The sequence below is a fragment of the Phodopus roborovskii genome, unplaced genomic scaffold (assembly GCF_943737965.1).
Source record: "Phodopus roborovskii unplaced genomic scaffold, PHOROB, whole genome shotgun sequence".
Lineage (NCBI taxonomy): Eukaryota > Metazoa > Chordata > Mammalia > Rodentia > Cricetidae > Phodopus > Phodopus roborovskii.
In genome coordinates this window covers 42,773,806-42,791,510 of record NW_026126433.1, presented here as the reverse complement: position 1 = coordinate 42,791,510, position 17,705 = coordinate 42,773,806, and the positions used below count along the sequence as shown (strand labels likewise).

General features: G+C 40.1%; 1 protein-coding gene across 6 annotated transcripts in view; it reads right to left on the bottom strand.

The window, feature by feature from the left end:
• Positions 1-17,705, bottom strand: part of Dcaf8 (DDB1 and CUL4 associated factor 8) — a 43,650-nt gene that overhangs the window by 19,542 nt on the left and 6,403 nt on the right. For 5 of the 6 annotated variants that reach the window (XM_051186305.1, XM_051186308.1, XM_051186303.1 and 2 more), the window contains 2 exons: positions 5,993-6,069; positions 818-1,470 (listed from right to left, as the gene is read on the bottom strand). In XM_051186305.1, the coding sequence (XP_051042262.1) occupies positions 818-1,470; positions 5,993-6,041 (702 nt within the window). In that variant the 5' untranslated portion in view covers positions 6,042-6,069. Of the gene's footprint in view, positions 1-817; positions 1,471-5,992; positions 6,070-17,190; positions 17,322-17,705 lie in introns of all 6 variants that reach the window. The other variant, XM_051186307.1, reaches the window with a different exon arrangement.

The window sequence follows — 17,705 nt, the reverse complement described above, 5'->3', positions numbered from 1 at the left end:
GGTAAAGTAAAAGGAAGAGAAAGGAAGTCATTCTGACATAAAAGTACATTCTGGATGGCTCTGGAAGGATGAACCCAACATAACTAAACACTGGAAAATTGCAATTGTGTCTTACAGGGGAATAAAGCAAGGAATAAGCAAGGACAAATCTTCATTTACCAAACAAACATAAATCTGCCACAAAAGGAAAGGAACCTGGAAAGAAGGAAAAAGGACATGCTTATGGATGAATGGCTAGTACCAGTATAGACAATGGGACAATATGGAAAGGTGTAATAGCTCCATGGAATAATCACTATTAGCCAAATTTTATCAAATGTGATTAAATACCAGCCATGAATCTAAGTATTCAGCTCCCCTTGTTTTCTTTTTCTTGAGGACGGGAAAAAGAACTCAGAGTCTTAGCAAGTACCTACTACTGAGCTGTTACTTAGTTCTGATAAGTTGTTACAAACCCTATTTCATAGCTACATAAACTTCAAGTTAGGTAATTGTTCAAACTTACATAGGGCTAGGATTTGGAAACCAAGCAGTTTGGTTCAAGAGTCTGTGCACTTTACTACACTGCCTTGTATCGATACACCTATTTTAAGTTTCCTATCCATATGGATAACTTGTACAATTGTCCTTATGTACAAGGAAACAAAAGGCTGCCATGGGTCTCTCAGTGTATCATTATGGAGTCTATGGCTCAATCGAGTCCTGATATCTAATTCCAATCACAGCTTGCTACTAGCTTCTGTTCTTGGCAGCAACTCAATTTTGTCTACCCTCACACTTCATTTTCTCAAGTTACTATGATGTCTCTTTGTCTTACCTGGAAGACATTACTTTTGTGGCCACTCTCAAAGTCCAGTACTGGTTGCCGTCTCACCCAATCCCACACCACCACCTTCAAGTCATCACTGCCACTGGCCAGCCAGGTCCCACGCTGGTTAAAGTGCAAGGTATTGACACAACCAGTATGGCCCTCAAGCCCATGTTGCAGGCGGAAACGCTGTACAAAGACTCTTGCCCCACAAGCCTCATACACAAAACGGGCACTTGAACCCAGCTCCCGCTCCCGAAGGGCAGGAAGGGCTTTCCAGCGAGGTCGGGGCAAAGCTGTTGTCTCTGAGGATACCCAGTCTTCCAGGGCTCGTTCATCATCTGAGGAGTCCTGATCACGGCTGGCCCGTTTGCGCTGTACTCGGTGCCGAGGTTGTTCCTCTTCCTCTTCTTCTGAGTGGTCATGGACTCGGCTGTCATCATTGATGGAGTAATGACCAGTGTCCTCCATGCTGTCAGAGTCCTTTTCTTCACCTGAGCTCTCTGTGTCTGTGCCTCGACTTTCTGTGCTGGTGCGGTTGGGGCCACCATCATCCCCAGTCAAACTCAAACTCAGGTCTGAGGCCTCTACTTCAATACCTGAGGATGTTTCCCTCCCCTCTTCAGCTCCAGACATCTCTTCTGGACTGCTAGACAGGCTTCCTGGACATTAATGCATAGATACAAAAGAAAAATAGTTAGGAAGGGGATCAGGAAGACTTTCAGGCACTGTATGTACAAGTCTTTGCACTTCAGACACTGCAGGTGCATGGTGCACTGACATCATTCGAGCAAAACATCCATATACATAAAATACAGTAACTACCCTACCCCCCTTTTTGAAAATATACCAACAGCCAGGCATGGTAGTATACACCTTTAATTTCGGCACTTAGGATGCAGAGGCAGACGGATCTCTTGTGTTTGAGGCCAGCCTGATCTACATCATGAGCTCCAGGTCAGGCATGAGTACACAGTGAGACCCTTACTCAAAACAACAACAAAACAAACAAAATGCAAACAAGCCACTAACACTTACCCAACTTTGGAACCTGTATGCTACACCCTGCCCACAGGCTCACTGATGCAATAGTGGCATGGCTGTCACTTGAATAGCCAATTGCTTTCTGAGATTGCTCAGGGTACACAGAGAAACCCTGTCTCAGAAAAACAAAACAAACAAACAAACAAAAAAAAAAAAAAAAAAAAAAAAAAAAAAAGGGGGGGGGATTCAAAAGCTCATGGCTACAGAAGTCCACAGGTGAAACCTATTGTTGTTTTGCTAAGTCAGCATGTTAAACTGCTTTCTAAATATCTGTGTTTATATTCAGAGATAGGTGTTCCTTTTTTCAGCGAGCAATGGTTAATACAGAGACTTGTTGGCCAAAGTGCTAAGAATAAATGACTATGTAGTGCTCAATCATAAATAGGACAATTATCAACTGCCAAGGCTCAGGAAGTATCTATCACAAAAGAAGGGGCAGAAAGAATGTAACAGCTGGAGAATGGAGAGGTGTGTTGAAAACTGTTCTCACAGCAGCTGTGGTTTCCTGCACATAACCTGCAAAAGAACAAGTCAGTTAGCACTCCAGCATAGACAGGTGAGGGCTCGAGAAGCCCTACCCCGACTAAGGAGCTTTTTGGAAACTGATTGGAAACCACGCTCTTCATCAGCATGGCAACTGGTAGATTACCCATGCTCCTGTGGATGGTCTCCCAACCATGTGACTGCTAGAAGCACAAACTAAATTTAATGTGTTATTAAAAAAAAAAAGAAAAGAAAAAAGAAAAAAACACACAATGACAGCATGAAGGTTGGGGAGAACATACGAGAGGAGTTCAAAGGGAATGGGGGAAAATGCGGGTGGATATGATCATGATATATTTTATTCATGCATGAAACTGTTAAGAGTAAACTTTTGGTCAGGTGATGGTGGTGCATGCCTTTAACCCCAGCACTTGGGAAGCAGAGACAGGTGGATCTCTGAGGTTGAAGCCAGCTTGGTCTACGAAGTTCCAGGACAGTAGAGCTACACAGAGAAACCCTGTCTCACAAAAATGTGTGTGTGTGTGTGCGCGCGCGTGCGCGTGCACGCGCACACGCGCACACACACACACACAGAGAGAGAGAGAGAGAGAGAGAGAGAGAGAGAGAATAAATCTTAATTAAAAAACAAAACAAGGAAAACAGCAGTGTGGCCAGGTGGTAGCGATGCACTCCTTTAATCCCAGCACTTGGGAAGCAGAGGCATTCATGCCTGTAATCCTAACACTTGAGAAGCCAAGACAGTCTTTGTGAGTTCAAAGCTAACCAGTCTACAAAGAGTTTTCCAGGACAGCCAGAGCTGGTACACAGAGAAACCCTGTCTCAGGAAAAAAAAAAAAAAAGTGTGTGTCTTATGCAACTACCTTAGATTGTGCCCTCTGTTTGAGACATGATCTCCCAATATAACCCTGGCCTGGAACTCATTATGTAAATAAAGCAGACTGATCTCTAATTGTGGAAATTCTCATTTACTTTCTGAATGCTGAGATCACAGGCATACACCACCACACCTGGTATTAGGCTATGCTCTGTTTGACAGGCATATACTGATTACAGAAAACAATTTTAAAATCTCCAGCAATAACAAGGCACCATTTCTTTCTTTCTTTTTTTGTTTTCCCAGACAAGGTTTCTCTGTATTGCTTTTACTTTGGAGCCTGTCCTGGAACTAGCTCTGTAGACTAGGCTGGACTCAAACTCAGAGATCCACTTGCCTCTGCCTCCCAAGTGCTGGAATTAAAGATTTTGGCCACCAATGCCCAGCTAACCAATGCCCAGCTAACAAGGCACTATTTAAATTGAAAATAATCAATAAGAAAAAATACCTCAGCAAGAACTAACACAGCTAGCCATCGTTTAATGAGAAGATGGTAACTGACAAAAAGCACAGTGGCTCATGCCACTTCCCACACCTGCTTTCGTGCTAACTTTCTCCCTTAAAGACTTTTTATTACTATGACATTAATTTATGGGGGGGGGGGGTGTGCCACAATGAACATGTGGCTATAAAAGGACAACTTAAAGGTGTGAGTTTCTTCCTTCAACCATGTGTGCTCCAGGATCAAACTCAGGCATCAACCAGGTAGGTGGCAAACAACTTTATCCACTGAGCTATAGTGCTAGTCAGTCTTTAAGTTGATGTTGATCATTATGATCACTTAGCACAGATTTTCACTTGCCCCTTTCTAGCAAATGTATTTTAATTTACTTCAATTAGTTATCTTGGTTTTAGATATGGTCTCATTATGTAGCCCACATTGGCCTCAAACTCACAAAGATTCTGTCTCAGAAAACTGGGCTAGGAGGTAGAAGAAAGTAAAGGGTCTGTGTGTGTGTGTGTGTGTGTGTGTGAACTAGAAAGCAGATCTGAGAATTACATATGCTGATTAAGTATAACAGATGTGTTTAAATGCAGCTGGGCTTAAGCTTGGGGTTGGCTAGAAGGGATAAAAGCATACCTAGAGCTGAAGGTACAGTTCAATGGTAGAGTACCTATTTGGTATGTACAAGGTTCCAGGTTAAATGCCTAATACTATATTCCTGCACACAACACATAACAGAGCCCTAGATGCAAACTCCTGGAATTTACTGTGAAAATTATGATTAACAAGGGCCAGCAAGATGGTCCACCAGGTAGAAGCATTTGTCATGAAGCCTGACAACACAAATTTTGATCTCCAGGACTCACAGGATAGAGGGGAACCTGATTCTACTAAAGGATGGGCACCCTTGAACACTAAATAAATGGAATATAAAACTTTAAAAGTTGTGATTAACAAATTTAGACTGTGAAGGTGGTAGCACATTAATATAAGGGACAGAGTATGTATGTGTGTGTGTGTGTGTGTGTATATATATATATATATATATATATATATATCAATCACATGCTTGAAGAAGGGCTTAGTAGTCATTGACCAAAATCTACTTTAGGATCTAGATTTTTTTTTTTTTTCCTGTACAGACCCAGATGGTCTAAGTTAAAGACCATTGATCACTACCTTAACTACTGAATCTCACTTGTACAAAAGCAACTCAAACACTACATAAAGGGGTATGACTGTGATTGGTGAACCCTTTTCTACTGTGTGTGGTGTTTGCATGTGACTATGTGCTATGTTTGCAGGGGGGTGTAGGACACACAGCAGAGGCCTAAGGTTGACATCAGGCGTCTCACTCATCACTTTCCACCTTACTGAAATAGTCTGTCAACTGAACCCAGAGCTTATTGATACAGTTAATCTAGCTGGGTAGCTTGTTTAGGGACCTCTCCTGTCTCCACTTTCTGAGCACTGGAATTACATGTGGCCACACTATGCCCACCTGGCATCTACACACACACACAAATACCAAAAATTTCTCTAGACTCCTGTCCCTTTGAATTAAGCCCAATGTTAAAGGGAGGTAAGGAAGACCTGATTTTGGATAGTTTTGGTTTTAACTTTTCTCTCTCTACCTCTCCTCCTCCTTTTGGCACTGGTGACTGAACCAAGGGCCTCATGGACTCTATCATTGAGGCACACTCCCAGATCAGTAACTTGATTTCTTATCACTCTGAAACTATTATCTACCATAGAAACAGACTTTTCAATTAAGTCTTCCCTGAAACTCCCTCTACCTTACTTTTCTTTTTAGTAATATTTCTTAAGTACGCCCTTCTGTAAACAGGCTTTCAAAAGTCCAAACCACTTTACCAAAAGGTCACTGTATCTCTGGGGTTAGAGGGAAGGTTCAGGCAGCTAAGAGTACCAGCTGCTCTTTCAGAGGACCCAGCATCCACATGGTAGTTCACAACTATCTGTAACTCCAGTACAAGGATCTAATGCCCTCTTCTGGCCTCTGCAGGCACCAGGCACAAAACAAAAGTGGTGCACAGACAGTCAAACAGACAAAAAAAGCATATACAACACAAAAATTAAAAAAAGAAAGAAGCATCTCTGCATTCATCTTCTGAAAACAACAGATACAATTTGAAAGAGCAAAAGTACCAGGCAATCCAAGATAATGGCTGTGTGCTTTTCTCATACTCAAACAACATACAAAGGTCTCCTTTGTCCCACTAAATCCAGGTCTCCACTCTCCCTTAGCGAGGGGAGAGGCCTCAAGTGACAGTAAAGAGTTTCACCTTTGGTCCCTTACCATTAACTAAATCTGTTATGCCATCTGTGCTGCTCCCTTTGCTGGACATCTTGAAAATGATATTTGCTGTATCCAGCCTGGATTTGGGAAAAAAGAAATAAAATAATTAGAAAAGCCCCTGAAAAAGACAATAAATAAAATAGACAAGGATATTTAACAATTCATAGGTTTACCATAAGAATCAATCTTTTGTATGGGTACACAATATTAACTATTCAGTAGCTAACCCCCACCCATGCCTCCCTGTATGTAATTCCATAAAGAGACATACTTTGGAGTGGGGGGGGAGGCTAACTGTCAACTCTTTCCCTTCTTTCTTCAGTAGCTGACAGTGTTATATTTTTCCACATGGGAAAGAAGGAACTGAGATAAAACTTGAAACCGCAAACACAAATCTAATAACAAGCTGCTATCTAAGAACCTCAAATTAATTAACACAAAACTACCTTCAGCACTGACTGCTCTCTAAGCAAGATTTCCCACTGTTAGTAACACTTGTTTCCACAAACTCTGTGAAACATTTGTTTCCACAAAATGAATACATGAGTCAAGATTCTGAATCTTGTTTCCGCACAAATAGTAGAAATCAAGCCCTTGCAAAGCAACCTAACCTTTGGTCATTTGGATGCAGTGTCAAGCCTATTATAAGCAAAGACACATAAGATTATAAGCAGGCCGACTGACCCACACCTTTGATCCCAGTTCTTGGGAGGCAGAGGCAAACGGATCTCTGTGAGTGCTATATTGGCCATACGAAGGTATGTGAAAGAGAGAGAATTGCCACTAAACCATCTTAGCTCATTTTACATAGTGGCAAACATTACTTCAGCTAATTCTACTAATTTTCACCAGACTTACCTCTGTAGCAAAACCCTAACTAGAACTAGGGAATGTATCTTATTTCTTTAATGCTTATATAACATTCCCACCCCTCTCCAGGACCTTACTGCCACCTCCTACAAATTCCAAAGAGCAAAGAATAATATTATTCAGGCCAGAGTTTTGTTTAGCCCTTTCAGTGTCTTGAACAAAAGGCAGTGGTAAAAGACAAAGTATGATTATGACCTAAGACCGAACATCCAGGCACCGTCCTCCAATCTTTCAAGAGCCCTTTCATTTCCTTAACAATTATCTTAGAAGCCCATCCTTATCCTCACCCTCTACTTCTCCCTTTTACAGAAACCTATGCTATTTCACAAAAACTGCCCTCTGAAGAGGCAGCTGCCCAAAGAATGCTTGTAGCAGACCATAGTGGAGAAGTAGAAATACTGCAAACAATAGACAGTGCCAACACAGGGTGTGAATAGCTGTATAAAAGCTATTTCCAGAGCAAATTACTTCTTCCTCTCACTCTTGTCTATTTGGTTTAATTTTGTTTGAGACAGGGTCTCACCACTCTGTACTTCACTCAGGGTAAGTCTCAAATCCATGGGGACCTTTCTGCCTCAGATTCCCCAAAGCTAGGGCCACAACTGTGAGCCACAACAGCTAGCTTATTTTCCCTCCTTTGATGTGTCTTAATTTTAAAACAAAGGTTTATGAATGAGGTTTCTTTACATGCATGTATGTATGTATACCACATATAGGCCTAGTGTCTGAGGTCAGAAGAGATAGTTTGTGAGCCACCATGCAGGTGCTGAGAAATGAGCCCAAGTCCTCTCCAAGTCAAGTAAGTGCTCTTAACCTCTGAGCCACCTCTCCCACCCTATTTGGATGTATTTTGATAAAGCATTTCTCACACAGCACTTGGTTTGTCTTCATTAGTCACTATTTATATTCTTCAGCATCTCAGTAATCTCCTCAAGCCTGAATCTACAGGTTTAAAGTTAATTACATTATTGTAAAAGTCCTGTAAAATAGGTAATTTCATTACTGGTCATAAAGCAGACCACTGTATCATGGTAAGTTAGAAGTAACTGATCTATTCTTCCATTTCTAGAATTAAACTGTCTACCACACCACACCCTCATCCCACCATTATTCATTTCAGACTATAAAACAGCAGCTACCAAAAACCTTTCTCATAACTAAAGAGCATCCTCTCTGGGGGGGCTGGGAATGTGTTAACTTGTCATATTGCTCTAGAAAAGGCTTGGCCAGCCTCTATGCCCTGTCCTGAGAAGTGGGGACAAGAGAGACATGATGTTCACCTCATTTCCAGAGTTCACAGGATAGTCTTTCGGGAGAGAAAATGGCTTAAGTTTCTTTCAAAAAGGGATCTTCTTTGAGATAAGTTGATAGACCTTATTAGTAAGTCAGAAACATAAAAACCTGTGAATGCTTATGCAAACCATAGCAGTTTCTAAAAATAAAAACTGAGCAAAATCAGTCCCAGACTAAAAAGTAGCAGTTCTAGATCCCAGCAAATGAGAGAAGCTGTTCATGCACTGCACCTCGATGAGCCCACTAGACTTTGCTTCTTTCATCTATAAAATAGAAAGCTGGATATGGTAACAAATGCCTATAGTCCCAGCTCTTAAGTAAAGGAAGGCCTATGAGTTCAAGTTTATCCTTGGACACATAGCAAGTTCAAAGTTGGTGTGTGCTACATGAGACCCTGTCCTCAAAGAAAACAATAAGAAACCATAAACAAAAAGACTTCGTGCCCCCAAATTGTGAAACTTTCTGAGAATTACCATGATCCTCAGTCAGTTTCAAATTTTAGAACATTTCAGATGTTCACATTGTTTGTATGCAAATATTCCCAAATCTGGGCTTAAAGTATGGTTTAACAGAGTGCTTGGCCAGCACACATGAGGCCCTGGGTTCAATGCCCAATACTGCAACAACAAACGCTAATCTGAAAAACTGAAATGTAAAATAATTCTGGTCCTGCAGCACACTTTATGGAAGGAAGGGATATTCAACATGTAGCTATTCCGAAGGTGTTATACATTAGTAGAATTTTATGTTAAAACCTCTGCAGAAAGGAACAGTGATCAAAATTTTATTCGTGAACTTCAATGTAAACTTTGGGTATCTACCCCAATATTTATGTGTACATATACAATCAGACTGCATTAAATAGTAAGGCTAGCCAAACACACCTTTGTAATCCCAGCACTTGACAGGCTGAGGCAAGAGAGCTGCCAAGAGTTAGAGGTCAACTTGGGCTACATACTGAGTAACAGCCAGCCAAAGCTACATAATATGACCCTAGCTCAAAAGTGCAAAAATAGGGGAGCTGAAAAGATGGCTCAGAGCTTAAGAGCACTTCCTGTTCTTTCAGAGGACTCAGGTTCAATTCCCCAAGACCCACATTGCTGCTCACAATAGTCTGTGTAACTCTAGTACTAAGGAACAGGATGCCCTCTTCTGGCCTCCACAGGCGCCCATATACACAATAATAAAATAAAAATAATTTAAAAAAATATGTAATAGGGCTAGCAAGATAGCTTAGTAGTAACATACCTGACCTGGCACCAAGCCTGCAAATCTGAGTTTGATGCCTGGGATTTATGTGGTGGAAGGAAAATGAACTCCAACAAATTGTCCTCAGAGTTCACACATGCACCATGGCACACACACAAAATAAGAAAAATGTAATAATTTTAAAAAGGTACTTTTTTCTAGAATATATGCCAAATAAATATTCAACATTCTTTTTCTATACACCACTGGATCATCTTACATATCCTTTAATGATATTATAAATACCCTTTTGGGGAACTATTTCTCTAGAGAATCATGTAATTAGGGGCTGAGGAGATAGTTTAGTGGGTAAAAAAAAAAAAAAAAAAGTGCTTGCCACACAAGCATTAAGGATGAGTTCAAATTCTCAGGTGCCACAGAAAAGCAAAATATGGTCCAGCTCACATCTGTCACTGCAGTGTTCATAGGAAAGATGGGAGCTAGAAACAAGAGAATTCCCAGAAACTTGCAGTCTAGTTAGCCTAGTATACACAGGCGCAAAGACCCAACCACAGACAGGTGAAAAGTGAGGACAGCCACTTGAGATGCATGAGGACACCCAACATGAATGCAGTGGCATACTTGTACATGCAAGTATGTGCACATGCACATACATACATACACACACACACACAAAAAAGTAATTACAATATAACTACAATTGAGAGAAGCTATAATTCTGAATCATTTAAAATTAAATATAACTTTGCCAAGTGTTGGTGGTGCTTGCTTTTAATCCCAGCACTAGGGAGACAGAGGCAGGTGGATCTCTGTGAGTTCTAGGCCAGCCTGGTCTAAAGAGGTGACTTCCAGGACAGGCTCTAAAACAATACAGAGAAACCCTGTCTCAAAAAATAAATAAATAAATAAATAAATATAACCAAATTCAACTCTACAACTCTAGTGCAGAAACTATAGTAACCACTGGCATTATGTATGTATATTTGTATGTATGTATGTATATATAAAAGGAACAGGATTGTTACCTTTGTAAGAAGCAGAGTTCTTTATTTCTCCCTTTCTCTCTAGCATGTGAGGATACAGTGAAGAGGCAGATAGATCTCTATAAACTAAAAGACATCCATGACCAGAAACCATCCATACTGGTACATTACTCTTAGACTTTACCCTATAGAATAATAAGAAAATTAAGTTCTGCTGGTATTTTGTTCTAGCAGCCTGAGTCATCTTAAGATACTGTCCAAACTAAGACAAGTAGAGACACAGTAACTGTGCCCTACAATTTTAATATCATAGCCACTGCAGAATCTCTTCCATTGAACAAGATAAATACATTTTGATTCAGGCCCTAAGCATCTTTTCCATTTTTCAATGCATTATGTACCCCTAAACTCCATTGTTTCCTCTCTGGTCAAGTAACACGTAAAATATGATCCAGAACAAGCCATGCTCAGCTGAAAGAGCTGATGAGGTCACTGTTTCAGGTTGCTTGAGGAGTTTAGATTAGCTCTACTGCCTATACTCCAAAAATAACCACGACTCCTGCCAAACTGAAGGTTAAAGAGTAAACTATTTGAGGATTGGGGGGGGGGGCACCCAGATGTTATGTCAAGTTCAGAAGTAAATCCCAGTAATCTATTTTTTTTTCTGTTTTAGTAATAATAGGCCTTAAGTTTTTTAGCTAACTATAAGACAAACTATTAACTGAAAGTCAAGTAGAAAAATAACCAAGAATCTCTTATTTAAAAAGTATCAGGGGGTCAGGTTTGGTGGTAAACATGCCTTTAACCCCCAACTGTTAAGCACATTAAATCTGAGGCTGGTAAGGTATCTCAATGAATAAGAGAACATGTTGCTCTTGCAGAGGATCAGAGTTCAGTTCCCAGAACCCACACCACCTGTAAGGCCTGAGGGATTCAATGCTCCTGGCCTCTGTGAACACCTTCACTCTCCACACAGACACATACTATCATTTTAAAAAATACAAATATTGGTTTGTGTTTTGTTTTTCGAGACAGAGTTTCTCTGTATAGCCTTGGCTGTCCTGAAATTGCCCTGTAGACCAGGCTAGCCTCCAACTCAGAGATTCGCCTACTGGAATTAAAGGTATACGCCACCACTGCCCAGCTATAAATTGTTTTTTTAAGCCACTAAATTTTCAAGGCTGCACTATTATCCCTATAAACACTCTGGTCTTTGTTTGTAGGAGGGAGTTATTTGTTTTGTTTTTTGAGCTAAGTTATTACCACATGGTCCAGGGCAGCCTAGAACTCACTATGTAACCCAAGTTGGTCCCAGCCTTGCATTTAACCTTCTATCAAAACAATGCTGGGGTTATAGATCCATGAACTGGCATGGCTAGATAAAACTATCATTATTAATATAAGCTATGAAAGTGGTCAATGCATCACAGCAAATAAGTATAATGGTACATCTCCTAACTTGAAATCAAAGTGCTGAAAGGATCTGTGCCTCAGTTAAAGCACTTATTTATCAGCAACCAACACAAATAGCTATATAACTCCAACATCACAGAAAGAGGCTCCAACTTTACTGTTTTGGCATATACTAAGAATATTCAGCTTAAAATAATTCAATGTATTTCTAACAAGCGAGCTATTAATTTGAATCTTTACTGATGCTGGAGATAGAGCCCAGGGTTCACACAGGCATTATAAACACACACTTCTGAGCTATAATCTCTATCACCCACCCCCCATGGTGACATTATTTTTTTTTTAACCTTCCTTAAGATTCAGGCTAATTCCTTTTAGCATCTAGGACTTATAAAAACTGGTCTGATGACTCCACTTTACTTTGGGCCTGATAGAAACATCTAAGTAACATTACAATAGGTACTGTCCTTGATCCTTTCACTAAGAACTCAGTTTTAGTCAGTTCTTATGACTTCTTATTTTCCCAGCATTCTCCCAGGCCAATCCATGTCTCATTCTGCTATGCAACTAACAAATCTCCTACCTAAATATCTACTTTTAAATGAAACTAAAAGGTGATGCTCCAAAAGTTCAATTATTAGTAAGACAGGTATTTATTTCTAAGCCACATAGTTCTCAGTCCCCACTGAGAAGACAGATGTCCTACGTGGCTTATAATCCAACAATACAACAGCTGCTCAACAATAATTTCCACCCAAGTATGAATTTGCTTTTCTAGATTCCATCATCATCTGGAATTAGTCTTCCTCTCTTTATTATCAATTCTTGTTTTAAACAAAAATGTCTCATTTAAAAATTAATTTTCCTCTAGCTCTTACAATCTGGCCCCTATCCCAGATGATATCTCTAAGTCTTAGGTGAGGAACTGTGTTGTAAATATATCAGCTAGAACTGGATACCACATGATCACCTATTCTAGAAACTTCAGAAGATACACCCATGAAGTCTCATCAGTGTGGCTGCCTAAACAAGAGCTGAACAAAGATGACACCAATAGACATGTTAACATGGAATGGGAAGCCAGCCTTACCAGGCCCCAGCACTAGACAAAGATCAGGAAACAAAGGAACCCTGACAGGAGAAAAGGACAGCAGGAGAAATAGTCTTCCCCAGGGAAAAGCCCTCAAATTCATTATCCAATACCAAGTGATCAGACCTGAACTCATACACACAAGTGACATTAAACAGATTGAACAGGTTATATTTACATATTTAGAAGTGTGTGAGCAAAACTATAAGGAAAAAAGAGACCATGAATGTGAGGGAAGGGGTTGGAGAGAATAAAAAGAAAGAGAGAATATTATCTCCCTTACATAATAGTAATTATATCTTAATTTCAAAAAATAAAGACATTAAGCTAGTTGGTGGTGGTCCACACTTTTAATTCCAGCACCCAGGAGGCAAACAGATGGATCTCTGTGAGTTTGAGACAAGCCTAGTCTCCAGAGAGAGCTTTAAAAGATGGCCTATCCCGAAAAATAAACTTTAAAATTAAATTATTTTCTCACTCACTTTAGTATTTTTCTTCAATAACAAATAATCCTCCAAGCCAATTTGCTAGTTAATACTGCCAGTTACATTCTCATAGTATATACTATTTATTATCCTAATAGCACTGAAATTCAAAGCAAGAGAGACACATCACGTAAGTTATATTTATGGGGCCAGGTGTGGTGGTACACACCTTTGATCTCAGCACTCAGGAGGCAGAGGCAGGTGGATCTCTGTGAGTTCCAGGAGTCAGACCTGGGTTATATAGTGAGGTCCTACCTCAATAAATAAATAATAACTGAAAAAACAAATGTTTATGGAATGAGGGCTTTGAACTACTTTCAATTATTAAATATTTGGATGGGATGAATAACCAATATTTTCTCCTTTTGTATATTCAATGCAGGAACAGAAGGAAAATTGGGTATTTCATGATCAGGGATACTAACATCTAGGAATCAGATAAATTAACATTTATTTTTTTGTGCAAAAATCTGACAGCACAAAGCAACCCAACTATACAGAGTTGCTAGATAACCCATCCACACTGTAAGTCTCTTGCATCATTAAGTAGTCCATCTGTACACAAACAAGCTGGTAACAATGTGCCAGGCAATAACGCTAAAAACATTTTTTTATTATTATTTAAAGAGGCTTAACATGTAATTCTGGCTGGCCTTGAACTCAGAGTTCTGCTTGCCTCTTCCTCCCGAGTACTGGAATTAAAGATATAGGCCACCATACCTATATAATATAAATAATGCATCCATAATCCCTTGTATAGCCAACTAATCAACTGGGAAAAGTAACTATGCAATTATAATACAAAAGATACAAATATCAAGATTAAAAATAAATACAAGAGACTAAAGCTGGCAATCATAAATTACAAGTTTGAGATCAGCATTAGCTACACAATGAGACCCTCCCTCAAAAAGAAAAGTAATTTAATTAGTAAAATGTTACCATTAAGGAGAGTAAAGTGTCAGATTTTATTTAATCCCAGCACTCAGGAGGCAAAGGCTGGTGGATCTCTGAGTTCCAAGTCAGCCTGGTCTAGAGTGAGTTCCAGGATGACCATGGCTGTTACACAGAGAAACAAAGAAACTAAAGTGCTATTTTCACTTTTGGTAAGAAGGGAAAACAAGTTTTTAAGTTGCCTTAAAAGCAGGATAAAATTTCAAAGAGGAGAAAGATGAGGAAGATGGCAATGATACTCTGACTGCCCAGAAGAAAAAATAAAATAACCCAGTAAATTCAAGGAAACAGTATGAGTCCTTCAGTTAACTTCAGGAAGAGCTAGTCCACCAGGATGCTCTGTGTGCAGTGCTTGCTGAGCATCCACAAGGTCCTGGCCTGGCCTTCTCTCCATAGTATGAGAAAAAAGTACAGGGCTTGCCTGTGGGTCATCAGAAGGTTATTTTGTCAAAGATGTAAGACAGGTTGGAGAAATGGCTCAGAGATGAAGAGCACTGGCTGTTCTTCCAGAGGTTCTGAGTTCAATTCCCAGTACCCACATAGTGGCTCACAACCATCTGTAATGGGATCTGATGTTCTCTTCTGGCATAAAGTCGACAGAGCACTTATATATGTAAAATATATTAATACATCTTTTAAAAAAAAAAGATAAGACAATCTGAAATTGAAGGAGAAACAAGTTTAAAAGCTATTATAGTTGCGAAGAGTCTATCTTATGACTGGTGGTACATTGAAATACTGGGGAATGAACATGAGAAACACTGGATAGACAGTGCCTTTATAAACAGTTCTAAAACGAACAGTTAAAAAGACATTTGAGCACAGAAATCAAATGCCACAAATGACAAGCTGGCACCCAGAAGCCTAATTCTCATCCAAGCAGACATGTTATAAAGGGAGTGAGAACCAGTGCAGTGGATGTCAAACTTAGACCCACGTGATAGGAGGAGGCAATCAACTCTGGCATGTTGTTCCCTGGATGCATGTTGTTCCCTGGATTCCACATGAACATCATGGCACATGCCTACCCCCACACACATACATACGGCCAACATAATAAATTAGAACTAGATATACTCTTACAAATTATCTAAATAGAAACTTCAAAATCAGATACCTAGTAAACTAAACATTACTAAAAACAAACCAAATCAGTACCTAAGAGTATCTATGCTTTAAGAGAGGAAGTCTGAGGCAAGAATCTTAGGAAATACCTATCCTTAGAGAAAAGACAAGTGGTGACAGAAAGGGTGAAGAAAGTCAAGGACAAAAATACTTCACTGGAAATGATGGTTCATGCCTTTAGTCCAGCACTCAGGACACAGAGGCAATCACCAAGTTCAAGGCCAGCTTGATCCATACGGAGCAAGTTCCAGGCTAGTCAGGGATACACAGAAAAACCTTCTCTCAGAAAAACCAAACCAAACCAAAGATTTCAAATTATTCATGTTTCCTCTTATTTCCACCACTATAAAGAAACACAAAGATCTTAAGAGGGGCACTGGTGGCGCACACCTTTAGTCCGAGCACTCGGAGGCACAGGCAGGCAGATCTCTGTGAGTTTGAGGCCAGTCTGGTCTACAGAGCTAGTTCCAGGACAGGCTCCAAAACAATACAGAGAAACCCTATCTCGAAAAACCAAAACCAAAAAAATCTCATAGAATTACCCTAGGGGGCACATAACACTCTCCTCCCTCCCTCTCGTGTGTGTGTGTGTGTGTGTGTGTGTGTGTGTGTGTGTGTGTGTGTGTGTGTGTGTGTGTGTGTGTGTTTTCTTGGGGGAGAGGGGGTGGCAACTGAGACGAGGTCTTACTTATTATGTAGCATATATTGACCTGAAACTTGCTATTTTAGCCCAGGTTTGTCTTAAACTCAAAGAGACCCTCCTGCCTCAGTCTCCTGGGGGCCAAGCTAACAAGTGTGTTTCCCCATCCAAGGATCATAAAACACTAGGATTCAGTTAACTTTCAGTCAAGTCTATACTGGTGGCTCACACTTACATCTTTAGGAGGTAGAGGCAAGATCATTCTCAACTAACTTAAGGTCCAGACTGGACTACATGAGAGCCTATCACTTTATTAAAGGGAGGAGGTAAGAAAGAAACTATTCTTTGGATTAATGTCCCATTCTCTATGTTATATAACATCAAATGCCAGTGCTTAATACTCTTAGGCTTTAATTCTAGTGACAATGCTTTAGAGCATGTTAAGAATGCACTCTATGACTTTAAGCCCAGCACTCAGGAAGCAGGGGTAGACAGATCTGTTAGAGGTCAGCAAGTTCCAGGACAGCTAGGGCTGTTACACACGGAGAAACTGTCTCAAAAAACTAAAAGACTTTTTAGAAAAGTCAAACCCATTTATCAATTTAAGTGACCATAAGGGATCATCTACTCAACTGTTCCCTTTCTGATTTACCTTTTCCATCAGAATTCTGTCCCCATTACCACTGTTAGTCATTCACACTTCAGTTTTTCTTTTATCAATAAACAGGAAATTACAGAAATGAAAAGGTATGACTCCAAATATACTACTTAAAATAAAAATAAACAGCTTGAAACAACAGGAAGCTGAGCATGGCAATACATGCCTGTAATCTCCACACTCAGAGGAGACTGAAGCAGGAGGCCTGTCTCCCACCTAAGAGGCACAGACACAACAGCACTAGGCTAGCGAGAGCTACATAGGAAAACCCTGCCTTTAAGTTACTCTGCTCCTCAAGTCACCTCTCACACATATTCCTGCAGGCTAGATTTTGGTGGTACCCAGACCCATACTTTGTGGTCTGTGGTAGACTCCCTATCTGAGGTGAGTAGATCTATGTTTTTCTCCCCAGGAAAACTTTTGTCACACAACACAAATATAACTTTTTAAAAACAAATCTTTTAAAAAAAAAATATACCAATATAGGGGCTGGAGGGATGGCTCAGCAGTTAAGAGCACTGGCTGCTCTTCCAGAGGACCCAGGTTCAGTTCCCACAACCCACATGGCACCTCATGACTGTCTGCAACTCCAGTTCAGGGATGTGACACCTTCACACAAACATACATACAATAAAGTTAAATAAAGTATTAAAAAAAAATATATATATATATATACCAATATAAATGCAGTGTGGTATCTCCCTGATGCTACTTTATTTTATATCTTAGAAACCACAGATTCTTGTTCTATTCTTTGGGGAGAGGGGGTCTTGGGGAGCACTTAGGATGCCCACGCTGGTCTTGAAGTCAAGATTCTCCTGCCTCAGCCTTCTGAATATCTGGTATTACAGGCATGTACCTACCTTTACCTTACTGGAAATTTTCCTCTTCATTTAAAGGAAGCATTTATAGCTGCTCTTTGTAATTTGAGTTGCTGGCATCACTATTCTACATTTGGGGGCCATTTACCTGAACACAGACACTATTATAGCA